The 17,546-nt window shown below is 56.9% G+C and overlaps 1 protein-coding gene across 1 annotated transcript in view; it reads left to right on the forward strand.

The window, feature by feature from the left end:
* Nucleotides 1-402: 402 nt before the first annotated feature.
* The window catches only part of GRM4 (glutamate metabotropic receptor 4), a 102,750-nt gene continuing 85,606 nt past the window's right edge, over nucleotides 403-17,546 (forward strand). Inside the window, exon 1 of the mRNA XM_046640838.1 lies at nucleotides 403-921. Within this exon, the coding sequence (XP_046496794.1) occupies nucleotides 403-921 (519 nt within the window). The remainder of the gene's footprint in view (nucleotides 922-17,546) is intronic.

A 17,546-nucleotide genomic window follows, 5' to 3' on the forward strand; every position in this document is an offset into this window, starting at 1 on the left:
TCTCTCTCTCTCTCCCTTCTAAGGTTGGTAGGAGAAGAGCCTTGGAGCTGTTTTCTCCTTGATGCCAAGAGACGCCAAGCTAGGAACACTCTGCTCTTTTCACAGTCATCCACCAAGAACAGGCCTTCAGGACGTGGCGACTGAGACCAGAGCTTCGCTGTGCCCCGGCCACGCCCTGCCACCTGTGGGCATGGATTGTGCCGGCAACTGAGCATTGCCTGAGCTGCGAGGAGCACCGGCATGGTTCATCCCGTCAGCTGCCCTCAGCCACCCCACTGCTGAAGCTGCCCTGGAGAGACTTGTGGGGGTGGCTCTGCCCATGCTCGCCCAGGCTGTGGGGCTGGGGGCCTGCCAAGGCTAGGAGTGGGGCCTGCCATTCATGGGTCTCTAGGGCTTTCCGAGATGCCTGGGAAGAGAGGCTGGGGCTGGTGGTGGGCCCGGCTGCCCCTTTGCCTGCTCCTCAGCCTTTATGGCTCCTGGGTGCCTTCCTCCCTGGGGAAGCCCAAGGGCCACCCCCACATGAATTCCATCCGCATAGATGGGGACATCACATTGGGAGGCCTGTTCCCAGTGCACGGCCGGGGCTCAGAGGGCAAGGCCTGTGGAGAGCTTAAGAAAGAAAAGGGCATCCACCGGCTGGAGGCCATGCTCTTCGCTCTGGATCGCATCAACAATGACCCGGACCTGCTGCCCAACATCACGCTGGGCGCCCGCATTCTGGACACCTGCTCCAGGGACACCCATGCCCTCGAGCAGTCGCTGACCTTTGTGCAGGCGCTCATCGAGAAGGATGGCACAGAGGTCCGCTGTGGCAGTGGTGGCCCACCCATCATCACCAAACCTGAACGTGTGGTGGGTGTCATCGGTGCGTCAGGGAGCTCGGTCTCCATCATGGTGGCCAACATCCTTCGCCTCTTCAAGGTTAGTGCCTGACGGTTGGCCCCAGAGATGGTCTTCCACCAGCAGCCCCAGCCCTCCACGCCCAGGGTGCCCCCCTGGCCAGCTCCTTTCTCCTCTTCTCTTCCTGACTCCGCGGGGTTTCTCCCTGGGAGCAGTTATCTGAGACTTTGGGGCAGTCCTGTGGACGAGCTTAGACCCAGCAGAGCGAAGGCGTTGGGGAGGACGGGGCTGCCTGGTGCTGGCCGTGGTGCTGAAATGGCATCTGCTGCGGGCGGCTCCTTGTCACCTTCGCTCCTCTGCAGGGAATTCTGAACCAAGAGGGGAGAAGGAAGTACTGGCGAGCAACGGAAGGGGGGAGGAGATAGGCGGACAGATATATGAAAAGACAGACAGATGGATAGATAGAAATATAGGTAGATAGTAAGGAAGACAGATCAAAAGATGGACAGATAGATAGAATGGAAACATATGAATGTTGGAGATTGCCAGGGAGAAAAAGCAAGACTTTTGTTTTGTCGTTGTTTTCAAATAATTTCAATTCCCAAGAAAGCTATGTTTTTCTTCTGGGTAGTTGAGAAAGCCCCGCCTGGCCCTCCTGCTGTACCCCAAGATTATGTCTAGAAATGGTGTCCTGATTTTTGGATGGGGTGTTGGGCTACCGGGCCTGCAGAGAATGCAGTTGAGGTCGGGGGGGGGGGGGGGGGGCCTGGAGGGAGCAGGTGGCCCCTGTTTCTGGGGCCCTCGGCCCCGAACCCAGCTTCCCCAGCTCATTTCCTCCCTTCTGCCCTTCTTCCCTGCGCACCTTTCTCCCTTTCCCCCTTTCCTTCTGGAATTCCTCCCTGCCGCCTCCCTTCCTCTCTTCCTGGGGCAAGAGCTGCTGATTTGCAATTCAATTGGAGCCAAGTGCTTCGCTAAGCTGCTAAAACAACTGAAAGCTACCGGGTAGAGAGAAAAACATTACAAGCATTTTACCAATAATTATGTGCCCGCTCCTCTCTGGGAGGCTCCCTGTTTGCTGTGTGTGTGGGTGGGTGTGTGCAGGCACGTGCATGTGCGTGTTTGTGTGTGTGTGAGAAAGGGGAGGAAGAGAGAGAGAATAGGGTGAGGGAGGAGGGGATGCACAGAGGAAGCCGCTGGGTCCCTCCTTCACCCTGTGTTGGATGCTGGCCCCTTGGCTCCTCAGGCTCCGGAGTTAGGGAGTGCACTGAGAGGCTGTCTGGCCCCACGCAGGGTGGGAAGTGCTGAGGTCAGAGCTCTCTCATCTGGACCCTTTCTGGAACCCATTTGCCCAATCCCATGATGCATTGGTACTTGGGGGCGGTCTGGGGGCCGGGGTAGAAGTGAGGATGAAGTGCAGAAGGTCCCTGTGTTGAGGATTGGGGTGGCGTGGGTGGGAAAGAAAGGAGGCTGGAGTTGTCCTGTCCCATGTGGGCTGGGGATGGACCTTTGCCAGTGCGGGTCTGGGCCACCTGTGCCCTGTGGTCCTGGCCTTTGGGCCTTTCTCCTGGAGTGTCTGTTTTACCTGATGATCTGGATGAAAACATTATTTTAATTTTTAAAACAAATAAGTGCGTTCTAAAAAATGCAAAATTAGGATGAGGCAGGAGACTGGAAGGAAACTTGGCCCCTGCAGTGGACACTTGGAACGGTCCCTGGGGAGCTGTGAGCTCGTGGTCATGTCCTGGTGCGGTGGTTTGGGCATGGGCAGCCTGGTCCAGCTCCTCCACCTGCCCAATTTTGCAGAGGAGTGGAGACCCACGAGAGGGTGCAGGAGCAGCTCTCGGCTGTCCCAGGCCAGGGCCTAGTGGTAGCTGGGCATCTCTGAGTCCTCTCTTCAGCCTGCCTGACCCAGGCCTGGGAGGTGAGGCGACCTGGGCCATCCAGCAGAGGGGACAAGCCCTAGATTCCTTGTCTGCTTGGGGATGGGGCACAGACCCCCAGCCACTGAGAAGGCCAGACAACGTGGGGCTCCTGCAGTCTCTGAGCTTTTTAATACCTTTATGACTCTGTGTTAAAACAGCCTGACTGGATCCTTGGGACTGTGACATCAGTGAGGGTCCCTCCCTGCCACCTCCCAGAGGGGAGCCACTGCACTCTTTATAGGGAGGTGGGAAAGATGGAAGGAGTTGAGCGGAGTCACTTGACACGAAGGTAAAGGTTAAGGAAGGTCACTGTCAGCATTAGGCCTTAAAGCGTGTTCTTGGAAATATGGATATTTCAGGATGAGATGCCCAGTGCCCAACATGGGAGTGAGTTGTGACTTCCAAGCTAACCCTGCCCAGGATGGGGCCAGGGGGCCTGGGGCCAAAGTGCCTCGCCAGCCTTGGGGCTCACAGGCGTTCCTTTTTGTTCCTTTTCCTCTGCCCATCTGGTCACATATGAATGTGGCCGTGGCCTCAGTTTTGTCTGTGCCGCCTCAGATGGCAGAGATGAGTGTGGGGGGCAGGGCTGCACAGAGAGCGAGACCGGACTGGGAGGTAGAGGCCTGGGGAGGAGAGAAGGAATGAGGGACAGGGGGCCTGTTGAGAAGGAAAGGGGGTGGGAGGGGGGAGATGGAGAGAGCCAGAGACAGATGGCTGTGGTCCACATTCCCTGGGTCCCTTTTAACAGCGTTAATCTTCCAGGCTGGCGACAAGAGGGCTCCTCAATAATTAAACTGGTAGAAATGAGAGGCTGGGCAAGAAACTTAAAAGCCATTTGCAGAGGCAAAAAGGTTGAACTTTGGGAAGGGAGGTCAGGAGCGGGAGCCTCAGGCAGGAGAGGAGAGGAGGCTGGGGAGCTGCGTGTCAGGTATATTTCAAAGGGCACCGTGACCCCAGCCCGGCTCCGCTCCCCCCCCCAAGTCTGTTAGCGGGGCTGCTGGGAGCACCCACCAGAGGCGTGATGACAGCTCTCCTTCCTCCAGGAGCTGGCTTTCCTGTGGGCAGCAGCTCTGGGCTTCGGGGGCACGAGGGGTGATTTCCTGCCTGGACAAAGCTAATGGGGTCCAGTCACAGCTGGGGTTGGGGGGAGCGAACCCCGCAACTGTCAGAGCTGGAAGGGCCAACTCCCTGTCCCGCAGATGTGGAAACTGAGCCCTGATGATGTGGTGGGGCAAGGCTGGAGGTCAGGTCCCCGGCTCCCAGCCTTGACTCTTTCCAGGCGGCCTGCACAAAGAAGCTGGGTTGGAAGTGGGACCAGGACCCAGGCCTTCCTTGGGATCAGAAGCCCCGACTTTGGGAAGTCGTGAGTCTGACAGTTTCCATGCCTTCCTTCCCTGTCCCCACCCTCTTCCTTCACCTGCATTTTGGCTCCATTCTCTTAGGACAGGGAATACTGATGAATGTAAGAATACCTTTTGGAGGAGATCCTAAACCCAGAGGATGTGGCCTGTACAAAGCTGTGGTGTGGGGACAGCCCAGGTTTTGGAGCCAGTTAGGCCTGGGTTTGAGTCTCTGCTCCTCCAGAGTTACCTCACCATATCCACCACATCTACTCACTATATCAGTCATTTACACCATAGTGTGAATGAGCCAATAAGATCTTTTCCTGAGAGCAACCATTGTTGGGGGGAGAAGGAACATTCTAAGTGCCCTGGAAGGAAGCAGTTTTCAAAGCCTGGACCTCAGAAGGATCTGGAAAGAGCTCAGAAGGATCCATAAATCCTTTCGTTGAGTCCCTCATTCATTTTGCAGTGGAGAAGAAACTTGAGGCTCAGTGAAGGGGAGGTTGCACGGCACGACGGTTAAGAATTTGGATGCTGGAGCCAGACAGATTTTGCCACCTTGGCAAATCCTTTAGCCTGTTTGTGCCTCAGTTTCCTCACTTGTAAAATGGGGTTGATAACGGTCTAACAGGCCAGGTGTGGGAGTTAAGAGTTAATGTCCAGAAAAGGCCCGGCACAGAGCCTGGCACACAGTCAGCCCATAGGAAATGTCACCGCACAGCTTGTAGCTGGGCCTTAAGTCAGCATGAGGGACTCCATCGATGCGGAAGAGGCTGGAGCGGGTGGGCAGTGACAGATGGTGACCTTTGAGGCTGATCCTCGGAGAGGCCCCACCATCTGCTGGGCCTCCGTGTCCTCCTGCAGAGTTGAGACCGAGCAGCCAACCTAACCGTCAGATAATGAGAGTTTTCTCGCTGTCGCAACAGCGGGGCCTGGGAAGGAGGCGTGGGGTGGAGTGGGCGGGGCAGTGGGGGGCAGGCAGGAGACAGAGTAGAGGGGGCGCCAGCCAGCGGGCGGGTGGGCCGGTGCCCCAGCTTCGAGGAGAGGCTGGGCCCAGGACGCTGGTGAGCGACGCCCGCCGTCTGTGCCCAGCCCCAGCCTTGACCCGCGCGGGGTGGTAAGTGCTGTGAAGGCCGGTGGCGGCTTCTGGAGAAAGCTGCCTGCCCCATGCTTGGTGTGTCTGCCCCCCCGCACCTCGCCCAGGGCCTGTGGCTTAGCTCACACCAGATGTCCTGTCCAGGATGTGGCTTTGGTGTCTTCAAAGTGTCTCCACTGCACAACCAGGAGGAACTTTTGAGAGAGTCCACCTGCTCTCCCGCAGCCTACCCATCTTCCTTGAAGACAGCTCCGTCCTAACAGTGCCCAGGCCGAAACACATGGCGGCATTTTCGACCACCCTCTTTCTGCTGCTGCCAGCTGACTCTGCGGGCTCTCCTTTCAGGATGCATCCTGGAATGACAGCTCCTCACTGCTCCCACCCCTGCGTTCTCTCATCCTGCCCATCTCTCCTCTCTCTGCTTCCTAGTGGGCCTCCCCACAGCCAAACCTTTGCTCAGTGGCCAGAGTGATCTTTCTAAAAGCAAATTAAATCTGCTTGCCTGGCTGCTTAAACTTTTTGTTGGCTTCCTGTTGCTCTTAGATTAAAATGCAAACTCCTAAACTCCTGCCTGTGCTACTTGGCACCCCGACCACATCCTTTCATCTCTCTTGGGTGTACTCCACACCAGTCAGACTGTTTTCTTTATGTTCCTTGAAGACATCGTTATTATCCCACCACAGGGCCTTTGCACCTACTGTCCCTTCTGTCTAGAATGTTTTACCCCCAAGTCTTTGAGGCTGGATCCTTCTTATTCAACCTTAAGCTTAAGTGGACTCTCTTTGGAGAAGCTCCCCCTATTATTCTCTTTCGATTCCTTATCCTTCCCTCCATGGTGCTCACCACAATTTTCAGTCTTGTGCATGTTTGTTTGTTTGTTTGTTTGTTTTCCTTACCAGGAAAGGAGGGGCTTCCCCTCCAGCCCACTGCCTCTTTTTGGATGGCCCATGAGCTAAGGATGTTCTTTGTGTTTTAAATGGTTGGAAAAAAAATCAAAAGAATAATAGATCATGACACAGGAAAATTATATGAAATTCAGATTTCAGTGTCCAGAAAGTTGGATGGGAACACAGCCACACCCGTTCAGTTACGTGCTGTCTGGGGCTGCTGTCGAGCTTCGGCCTTGGAACTGAGAAGCTGAGACAGGGCTGTCAGCGAGCCTGGCTACACTCTCAGGGCGCCTGTGGGACCCCGGCTGATGCCAGGCCACCGCAGGCCCTCAGGAGCCCTTGCCGAGTGGATTTCTGGAGAGTGAGGCCTCTGCAGCCCCCACGCCCCCCAAACCTTCGTCAACAGCGGGGCGGCCATGGTCGGCAGAGCCCTGCGTGGGCTCCTGGCTCTGGCGGTGAGTGGATCTGGGCCCACCTCGCTGTGGGTCAGGCCAGCGCCCACCTGTGCCACCACTTTGGTGACCCCTGGGCCACCCGGATGTGTTTCTTCCCCCACAACGCCTCCACCTCCCTGGCTTGTGGAGTTCCCTTCACCTGAAGCTTTGCTGCCTGTGAAGGGTGTCCCCATGCACCACTGTAGGCTGTTACAGAGCTTTGTCCCAGCAGGGCTTGCTCAAGAAATGTTCGGGGGGGATGAGGGACCCCCAAAGAGGTGGCCGAGGTGGGATAATCACAGCATTTACATGGCCCGTGTCCAGTGCTGGGGGCTACCTGATCCCCACAGCAACCCCAGGGGTAGGTGTACAATTGCTATCCCCTTCTCATGGATGGAGATCTGAGACACAGAGGGGCTAAGCAACTTGCCTTAGGCCACACAGCTAGTAAGTGGTGGAGCCAGGATAGGAACCCAGGCTGTTTGGCCCTGAATCTACCCTTTGCATCGCTCTGCTCTCCTATCTCTTAGCCATCAGACGGGCTTGGGTTTGAGACCTGGCCTAATACTCACTGTGTGGCCTTTCTGAGCCTCAGTTTACTCATCTATGAAGCGGGTGTGATGATGCTCATCTGGCAGAAGCGATCATGTGCACAAGGCCTTTAGTAGGTGTCTCCTGGACGCTGCTGTTACCAGGACAGAGCTGACAGACATTCCAGCGTGAGGCACTGGGCAACTGCAGGGGTGGGGAAGGAGCGGAGGAGGGGTCGGAAGTCACCGTGAGGGTGACAGTGAGGGGCTGCGCTCCCAGGTGAGGACCACGCAGCCGTCCCTCTGCTTTCACAGCATCTCTTTCCCCCAAGCCCCGGGTGTCCCTTTGTGGGGGGAATCTAGGAAGGGGGCCTCAAGACCCAGGTCAGGCCCGAGCCTGAACAGAGAGGGGACAGGGAGGTGGAGGAGGGGACTGTGGCGTGGGGGAGTGGTGGCACCCCAAGGGGAGGCTCCAGGCCCCCTGACTACACCGCTGCCCCCGCTTCTCTCTGAGCTCTGGGCCAGTCCTTCCCTGCCGACGGGGCCCTGGTAGAAGTTGCCCTGCTCCGGTGGTTCTCGAGCTCATCACGGTCCCGGGGGCCTTCCGTTCCTGGACCTCCGGCCGGCGGATGGGACCTGGGGCCTGGCCGTAGCTGGACAGCTGCCCGAGGGAGGCGATGCTGGCTGCTGCGCCAGGTGCCCTGAGTCCTGCTGGGTCCTCCGGTCCTCCTGTCCCACTGGCCCCTCCAGGGAGCGCCCCACCTGCGCCGCAGCCTCTCCAGCCCACTTCCTCCAGGGCCCCCCTGGGCTTGCAGACCTCCCTGAGTACAGGAGGTTGGGGCGGAAGCAGGAGGGTTTCCGCTCTGGTGACTGGATGGCAAACAGGCACGTTATTGCGCAATTAAAAGGAGCAAGTGGAGCTTTTGCGGGCCTCTGAGAAAGCCTCCTGGAGAAGCCCTGAGGGAGGCCTGGTGGGCTCCTGGAGACCGGGGGAGCTGCCAGGGCCCCTGGGTGAGCTGTGTTGCATTGTGAAGGGGATGAGGGGGGCCGGACCTGGGCGGGCTCAAGTTCATGACTGCGGGCTCTGGCGCGCTCTCCCATCTGGACCTCGTTTGCCCATCTGTGAAAATTCATTCATTGGCTCCGTCCCTCGTTCATTCACTGAATCTACAGTGAGCATCTCCTCCGTGTGCGGCCCTGCTGGAGCAGAGGTTCTCCATCGGGCTGCTCACTGCACTCACCCGGGGAGATGTAAAAATCCTGGTACCCGCGCCCCCCAGGAATTCAGCTGTAGTTGGTCTGAGATGGGGCCTGGGCTCCTCAGGTGAGACCCAGGTGCAGCCCAGGAGAAGAACCACTGCTCTAAGCAGCTTCGTAAAGCTGGAAACAAAATGGACAGAGGCCTTGCCTTGGTTGACTTCCATGCTTGAAGGGGAAGGCAGGCAGTGAACAGGTAAAACACAGAAACAGACAATGTCTGGGGAGCAGTTCCCTGCAGAACGAAGCAGGGAAGTGCCTGGAGAGCCCTGGGGTGCGGGTGCTAAGTTAGATGGGATGGTTGGAGGTGGACTTTTGTGCCAAAACCTGAATAGAGTGAAGGGGGTTGCTCTGTGGACTTCTAGAGGAAGAGTGTTCTGGGTAGAGGGAACAGCAAGTGCAAAGGCCCTGGGGCAGGACAGTGCTTTGTTGTTGACTTGACCCAGGAGCTCAAGAGGGAGGAACCAGACAGCCCTGGGGACAGGGAGAGGAGGGGCAAAGGGGCTCCAAAACCCACATCCTGCTGCTTCTTGCTGCACAGGGTGTTGTGGGAGGAGAGTCACCAGGATTCTGGTGACCTTGGCCAAGTCACTAGGCTTCTCAGGGCTTTAGTTTCCTCACCTGTAAAATGGACAAGTGGCCTCTGAATGGTCCTTGTGGAGGACCGGGCAGAGCCCGAGTGAGAGGCTTGTTCTTCCCCTTTGCTCTCATCCAGGCCCACCTGTGCCACTTCCAACTCCTCCCCCTTTATTTCCCTGTGCCTCCCTCCCCGGCCCGAGGATGGACAGAGCTGGGCACTGGAGATGGGGGTGGGGCAGGGCAGCCAGAGCGGGAGCCCCGAGTCTGCTGGCATCAGTGGTTAGAGTGTGGGCCCGGGGGCCACGTGGCCTGGGCTTATCGCCCTGCTCTGCCGTTTATCACCTGGGGGTTACCTCTCTGTGCCTCCGTTTCCTTGTCTGTGAAATGGGGACCCCTGCAGTACCCACCTGGAGAGCTTTGTGAGGATTACACGAGGAATGCATGGAGAGCGCTCCGGGCAGTGCCTGCCTGTGGACTGGGAATTGGCTGAGGGCCTGGCCGTGGGGGGCAGCCTGGCATTGGAGGCAGCCCCGTGGTAGGCGGCTCAGATCCCGGCCCAACATCATTCAGCCTCTCTGGACCTCACTCACCTCAGCTGTTAAATGGGCAGAGTCGCATGTCCCTTTCAGGGTGCGGATGTAGAATGATATCATGGGGAGCGGCTGGCGTGGTGGGTGCGTAGAATGTTAGTCCTCATCTCCTGCGACAGCATCCATGAGGGCTCCAAAGGGAGGATGTGTGGTCCAAGCCAGGGTGGGGAGCTCTGCGATGTGGAGGGCCAGGTCGTTGGCTTTTGGCAGAGGGATGGCTGGTGAGTGTCCCCGAGCGCCCCGTGTGATGGTCCTGGGGTCCCCCTGATGCTCACTCTGCGAGGTGTGGGGGATGGCGGGTTGATCTCCGGTTCCCCACTTGGGGAGGGCTCTCTTACCAGCGAAGCCCCTTATAGTTCAGGGACCTGCAATCTGGGCCTGGCTTTGCTGCCGACTCACTGTGTGACCTTGGGCAGGTTGGCTGCCCTCTCTGTGTGATGAGGGCATTGGATTAGGTAGGCTCTGACCCTACTCCTCTCCTCAGTAGCCTGTCCTGCAGAAAGAGTGCTGACCTTATGCCCCAGGGGGTCAGGCTGGGCCACAGCCACCAGCGGCCTCTCTGGTTGTCTTTCCATTGCACTCCAGCCTGCCTGGACCCTGCATGTCCGCTGAACATGTGCCCTGCTTTCCAAAAACTGCCTCTAGGCCTCTGCCTGGGCCATGCCCTCCTCTTGGAATGCCTTCTTGATGTCTAAGTGGCAGAATTGGACTCCTCCTTCAAGCCATGACTCAAAATCCAAAACTTTCCTGAGGCTCCAAGGGCTGAAGAGATCCTGTGGATCTGGGGTCTTCCGTGTGGCCCTCGGGGGTCTCCCTGACGTCCGTGAGCAGGTCAAGGGCAGGACTGGGCTTGGACCTCTCCTCGTCCCCCCACCCCTAGTGCCTGGCCTGGAGACAGACAGACAGACAGACAGACAGACAGATCCGGGATTCTGCCAGCCTGGGGACCCGGTGTGGAAGTCCGTGGGAGCTGTGTCTGCGGCAGGGGTGGGGCTCACCCCGTGGGAAGGGCCAAGCTCACCGCACCTCCCCCCACCCAGCCCTAAATGAACTGTGTGCTTTTCAGTTGCTTCCCAATTTATTAAAACAGCATTTTTATGGCCCAGACATGTTGGAAATGAAAAGAAGGCAAATTCTACTTTATATTCCAATTGACCTTTACGCGTGCCACTGGCTTAGGGGGCCGGGCAGCGTGATGAGATGCAGGCTCAGGCCTCGCTTCCCGTTCTGTTCTGGGGCAGCCAGGGAGAGCGTGGCCCTGGGCTGTGTTGGGGGAGGGGAGCAGGGACACCCTCTTTCTCTATGCGTCTGTCCCCAGCCCCTTGCCTCGTTCTGTCTGACCCTGTGCCTTCTCTGTTTCTCTCTCGTGTCCTCCCCCCTCTCTCTCTTCCCTGTTCCCTTTCGGGCTCTCTCTGGCTCTGTCTGGGCCTCCCGCTGGGTGACGTCATCCTGGGCCCCGTGGTCAAGGCCCAGAGGGGGAAGCAGCTGACAAGCCCTCCTATTCCTGGCCGGGCTCACCCCAGCCTTGCGCCTGCTCTGGTCCCTGCTTGCCTCACATCTTGATTGTGGTTGTGGGCATGTCAGTACTGAGCACTTTCTGGGGGGCACCCACCCCACCCAGGCATCTCCCCCAGCTCAGGGTGCCCCCCACAGAGCCCTGGAATTTGCCCTTGAGGGTGTGGCTCTGGGCTCTGCTTAGCTCGCTGGTGGGAGGACTGTGGGAGGACACTTCCCAGGGCTGTGGGGACCAGGCCAGTGGCAGGGGCATGGACCTGCTCAAAAAGGGAAAATTCCCTCTCTGCCACCTACTGACTCCGTGACCTTGGGCAGCTCACGTAACCTCTCTGAGCTCAGTTTCCAGATCTGTAAAGTGGGTGGGGTGGTTGAGAGTACTAAATGGGACAATGTGAAGTGACCAGCACAGCATCTAGCACCTAGTGGGTGCTCAAGACACAGTAGCTGTTGTGACATGTGCTCGCGTGTGAGGGGAGGCTGTCTTCTCCTCCTCCCCTTCACTCCCTCTTCCTGGACCTAGTCCTCCCCAAGCCTCAGTCTCCCCCTGGGGTCTGCTGAGAGGTGCCCAGGGTGACCCGGGAGGCGGGAAGCTCTGCTCAGCCCTGCCCCTGGCCCAGTGCAGGTGCCACAAGGGTAGAACCAGGCCTCGCCCAGGCCTCTGCCTGCTCTTGAGCGGTCCCCAGGGGCCTGGGTGGAATTTCAAACTCATCGACGCTGAAATATCCTGGAGTTGGAGCCCACCGAGCCCCACCCTACCCTGGGCAAGGGCAGAGAGGGGCCAAGGGGCCTGCAGGGTCCGAGTCAGGGCTGAGGTGGACAGGAGGCAGCACTTACCTCCTTCTGCATCCCGTGGGAGTGCTTTAGGGCGGGGCCCAGCAGCAGGAACCTCTGTTGGGGGGAGGACAGGGGCATCTGTGTTCTGTGCGGCTCCCTCCCCCGTGCCCAGAGACCTCCCTCCTTCCCCCTCAGCTTCTGGAAGCTGCCTGGGAATCCAGTGCGGACCCCCCACCATGGGGCAGCCAGGGAGGGCAGAGCTTCTTCTCCCTTAGGAATGAGTTCCAGGCGGGAGACCCCCCAGGAGATGTCTGAGGTTCGGGGCTCGGGGGGCGTGTAAGGGGGCATGGCTTCGGGGGCGGCTCTGTTCTGAGAGGGGAGCAGCTGGATGTGGGGTGCATACAGCTCTCACAGACGAGCCTTTTGTTTTACTAAAGACGAGCGGCATTTTCAAGGTGGGTCTGACAGGAAGCGGTTTCTCTCTTTCACAAGGCGTCAGATATTTTAATAATGAACGATTTCAAGCATATGGAAAACTATAGAGAATAGTATAATAAACTGCCCTGTACCCACCACCTGGCTTGGTCAAGTATTGCTATTTTGCCCTCATAGTGTTGAACTTTTTCATTTCAAGAAAGAAAACTGTAAATACCGTCAGCATAGCCTGCACGCACCTCCTCGTCCCGCTTCCCCTCCCCCCCACAGGCGGCCGTGCCCTGTCCTGTATATTTTTAATTCCTTTAATTCCCGTGCACTTAATATACATATTTCTCCATACATGATACTTAGCTTTGTTGTGCGTGTTTTGAGCTTGATGGACACGGGGTCCTGCTCTGTGTGTTGTGCAGCTGGCTGCTCCACGGTTTGCTTTCTTCCTCCCCTTCGCTGTGTGGCTCTCGCAGTGACGGTGCCCTGTGCATCAGCTTGTTGGTTCTGTGGTGGTCACTCTGGCGAGGTCCCCGACGGTCCCTCTGGTTTTACCAGCGGTGCTGCCTGACCGTCCTTGCCCGTGTCTCCTTGTGCTCTGGGGAGAGTTTCTCATGGGTCACACCCAGAGCGGAATTGCAGCTCCTGGGGAATACGCCTCCTGAACTCGCCCGGAAGCTGCCATGTTGCTCTCCACATTTCCAAACCTGTCGCTCCGTGGAACCCCCCGGGGGCTTGTTACAACACAGGTTTTCCCAGGTGCCTGGGCCTGGGCCAGCCCTGCTAAGGAGACTCTCGGGGTCTTGTTTCCTCAAGCTTCCCAAGGCTTCCTGGCCCTGCATTTCGAGGTGCCCCTCCCCACATTACCACATGCTCACTGTATGACTTTGGGCAAGTTGCTGGATCTCTCTGAGCCTGGGCATTCTCATCTGTAAAATGGGGATGATGACAAGGGTGAGGACTCAGTCAGGGCTGGCCCATGTTTCCCCAAGGGTGCAGCTTGGTGCTTCTGAGGCCTGTGGTGGCCCAGGGTGGCCGCAGCCTGGCTGGGCTCTGCTGGCATCCAGAGGAGGGATGTGCCTCTTGACTCCGTCTGTGAAGTCATGCTCGGATTTGTGGTTTTGCTCAATAAACATCACCGACCCCTGCTTTGGGCAGACCGTGCTGGGCTTTAGAAACCTGGAGCGTGGGCCAAGGACTTGTGTTCAGGAGCTGAATGGGCAGTGATTTCATGACAGTGAGATGAGGTCTGTAATGGGGGTTGGTGAGGTGCTCCGCGAGCGTGTAAGAGGGCCCTTAACCAGTCTGGGCAGGGGGATATCAGGGAAGGCTTCCTGTAGGAGGACAGCTAGCTGAGACTCAGCAGCTGTGACACAGTTAGCAGCGTTGAGGGCTCTCTGGCTGGCGGGGGAGGGCACTCCGTCTGGGCAGAGGAAACTGTGAGTCCAAAGGCCTGGTGGAGAGAGTGAGAGACAGAGAGAGAGAGCAAGAGAGAGCGAGAGAGAGCGAGAGCCCCTCAAGTGCTTGTGTGTGCGGTCGGCTGTCCCTCCTCCAGCGATCCTGGGCTCAGGGTGACCGGCAGGAGCTGGAGCCTGACACCCACGTCCACCTCCCTTGCAGACCCCGGGTTGCAGCTGGTGGGGCTTTATGGGAAGCCTGAAGTGTGAGGAAATGTTAAGTGCCTTAGAAGTACTTTCATTATTTTAAATTGCTTAAGTGGTTTCTCAGATGGTCCTAAGTGTCCTGGTGACACAGACGTAAGATCAATTAGGAAAGTACCATAAACTCAACAAGAGAAAAGCAGCCCCTCACCTGCCTTCCCTCACGCCGCGCCCACGCGGGCCTGGCTGGTCGGTGGGCACCAGGACCCCCTCCTCTTACCTGCTGACGCCGGGCCCGGAGCCCCCAACCCCTGTGTTGGGCTCTCCTGGCTTTGAGTCCTGGGAGGGGTGGCGGGGAGAGAGGGTGTGTCGACTGCTTTGCACGGCTCTGCAGGGTAAATTTCTACAGAGTGCTGTGTCAAAGGGCAGTGTGTGTGTAATTTCTTGCCCTTCTACCCGCGAGGGTTGAGGGCTGGATTCAGAGGTGCCCTGTGGCTGGGCTTCCACCTCTGCTGCTGTCCAGGCAGGGCCTGGAAGGAGGCCCTGTGGCCGATCCTGACCTGGCCTCGAGCAGCCCAGGCCTCTGGGCAGGTCCAGCAGGAGCAGGAGGCTGGAGGGAGCTGGGGCCTCCATCCCACGCATGCCCGGGGGAGGTGCTGAGCGCTGGTGTGGTGGGTGGTCGCTGACCAGGCAGCTGTCCGTCTGCCCCCTCCACCCCACCCTACCCATATCTGGTGTGACTAATCCCACCAAAACCTTTCCATGCCCTCACTCAGCTGTGCTTTGGAGGCCCTGGGGCTGCCTTGTGTGTCCATTTCACAGATGGGGCTCTGAGAGCTGGTGCCTCACGGGTCCTGCATCTGCCCGGGGGTGGAGCTGGCTGGTCCTTTGCCTCCTTCGGCTCCTCGAGGAGGGCTTCTGTTCCAGGCCTGCAGGCTGTGCCCACTCCTCCCTCCAAGCCTCGGCTCAGGCACCTCTCTCCCAGGGGTGCCCTTTCTTCTTTTCTAACCAGCCTTGGGACCTTGGCAAAATCATTTAGACTGTCTGCCCCTCAGTCTTCCCATCTGCAAGATGCATCCAGACCTCATTTCACTGGATACTTTTTGCAAGGTGGTGAAGGAGGAGCTTTCCCACTTCTTCTTGGAGAGCCTTGAAACTCTTCTTTTGGGGAGCTTGAAACTATTCTTTTTGTTTTTCATGTAAACATCGTCTTAAGTATCAGGGAATCCACTGCCTCATTTCTCCTGCCCCAAGGTACACAGTGAGATGAGAGATAGAAAAACCTTTTCACCTGGAGCACCTTGTACGTATTTATTATATTAATTTTGCATAACTCACCAAAGTCCCTTTGAAACGCCACTTATTGAAACCCTACTCGTGCCTCCCTATTCTTCATGCCAGCTTCAAACCTCCTCCTCCTTTGGGACCCTCCTTGCCCATTCCAGCCCTCACCTGCCTCTGACTCCAACTCCCCATAGTCAAGAGCTTTCACCTCCTTTAGTTTCTTCATCATTGAGAGAGAGAAAGAGAGAGAGAGAAATCTTGAGGTTAGGGACTATGTTGTCTGTTTCTTTTGTGGATTCCCGCAGAATGTAGAGTGATGAGTCAAAATTTTTTGCAACAGAGAGGTGTCAATGTGAAAAAAAAAAAAGCTCTGTTCCTAAAAGAAATCAGGCACAGAACCTACTGGAAATTAGGCAGCGGGTACCTGATTCAACAATGAGTGTTTCCCTAATTCACGAGAGATCGAATGAGTGGCTGTTGTTCCAGTTTGTACAATTGTATTCAGTTGGCGATGTTTATTGAGGATCTACTATAGGCCCCAGATTTTGCTATTGGATAAGGAAGTGGCTTTTTCCTTAGCTTTTGTTTGGTTTCCAGTTCAATTAAAAATATGTGTATTTTGTGTACAGCTTGGGGTTCAGCCTACGAATATGGTCCTTGGTTTTCGGCTGTCTCAGGTACCTGCTGTAGGTGGCTTCTGAGCTTTTCTTAGCAAGTGGGATGGGGCCTTAGGGCCTGGTGGAGAACTCAGGGATCAATCACAACAGTTCACAATCTACCGTCTTTCATGATCACTTCTTGATCCTAACACATAACAATCCCACAAAGTGGTCAGGACACAGGCCCCATTTTACAGATGAGGAAACTGAGGTCCCGAGAAGTTGATGTGTGGGAGGCCACCTAGCCAGTAAGAATCAGAGGTGGTTTTAGAACCAGTGTCACAGGTGCCCAGCCCTGTGCGCAGCCCTCACACACACCTGGGTGTCATGGGCAAGTCTGTTTAGTCCAGCAGCTCTTAGCGCAGGAGGCTGTGGGTGGTGTTGAAGGGGATTTGAGGCTGGAATCATGTCAGTCCTCCCTCTGCTCCATGGAGCATGTGACGGTCAGCCTCAGGTCCCTGAGTGTGAGTGTGGCCTGATGTCCCTGACTCCGTTCTGTTGGTCCTGTTATGAAAGCCAACATGTTCTTGGCAAATTTGGAAGAAAACAGAAGAGCATAAAGAGCAAGGGAAAACGGCGCATCCATCCTCCCGTCCTGGGTGGCAAACAATATGTTTGTGTATTTCCTTCTAGCCCTTCTTCTGTATCATTTACAAAGTTGAGACCATAACATCTATGTGGTTCTGTAGCCGGCTTTTGTCCACCAGACTGTAGTTGGGAGCATTTTCCAATATCCTTAAACAGTCTTTGAAACATGCTATTTCATGGCTACGTAATTGCCCATCGGGGGTCCTGTCATCTTTATGTGTCCCTTCTCACTGGTGGCTGGTGGGGTGTGAGGTTTCCTGGCTGCTTCCTCCGCTGTGTTTGTGCATTTCATGAGGAGACATGATGGAGAAGGCTTGGGTGCCAGGCGGTGGGAAGCAGGAGGTGGGAGGGCCCTGCCTAATTGGGGCAGTTATCCTGGGAGAGCCAGGTGCTCAGGTGAGCTCCGTGTGCGGGCAGGTGGGAAGATGGTCATGGCAGGTGGGGTGCAGGAGTCAGAACCAGGTGTCCTTGGTGATGCTGTGGGCGTGGGATGTGGAGACCGGGAGAGTCATGCTCAGCTGAACTGCAGACATGGGGCTGGGGGGTTGTGGCCTCACTTTATTCCTGCTCAGGACAAAAGCCCCCAAAGCCCCGAAACTAAGCTCAGGGATTTCAATCCAGTGGCAGGGGTGGGGGGTGGTGTGGGCAGGCGCCCAGGCTGGCGGTGGGGGGAGGTGACCTCACCCAGACCATTTGCTGTGGACAGGTGGGATGCATGGCAGAAGGGGCCTGGGAGAAGGGGGCAGGAGCCCCGGAGCTCCCAGGGTGGCATTGCCTTGGCAACCCACCTCACCCCCCTCGCCTGCAGACCCTCCCTCCGGCCCCTGCCACTCTCGCTCCCGTTCCCCTGGGCCGCTCTCTGAACCCCCCGCTTCCGTCTGCTGGCCTCTGCTTCTGATGTTCCCTCAGCGCCTGAAGAATGCTCTGTCCATTTTTTCCTTCCTTTACATTAAAAAAAAAATTGAAGTATAACTTATACACAGTAATGTTCGCAGATTTCAGGGGAACTAGCTGATGAGCTTTTATAAATGCACGTGCCTGTGTGAGCATCAAGATACAGAACATTTTCAGTGCCCTAGAATGTTCCCTTAAGCCCCTCCTGGTGAGCATCGCTCCCTCCCCGAGGCTGATCGGCAGCCTGACTTCTAACAGATGGATGGGTTTTGCCTGGTTGTGAGCTTCATAGAAACGGAACCATGCAGAAGTCTGTGTCTGGCT

This window comes from Equus quagga, chromosome 15, assembly GCF_021613505.1.
Source record: "Equus quagga isolate Etosha38 chromosome 15, UCLA_HA_Equagga_1.0, whole genome shotgun sequence".
Classification (NCBI taxonomy): Eukaryota; Metazoa; Chordata; class Mammalia; order Perissodactyla; family Equidae; genus Equus; species Equus quagga.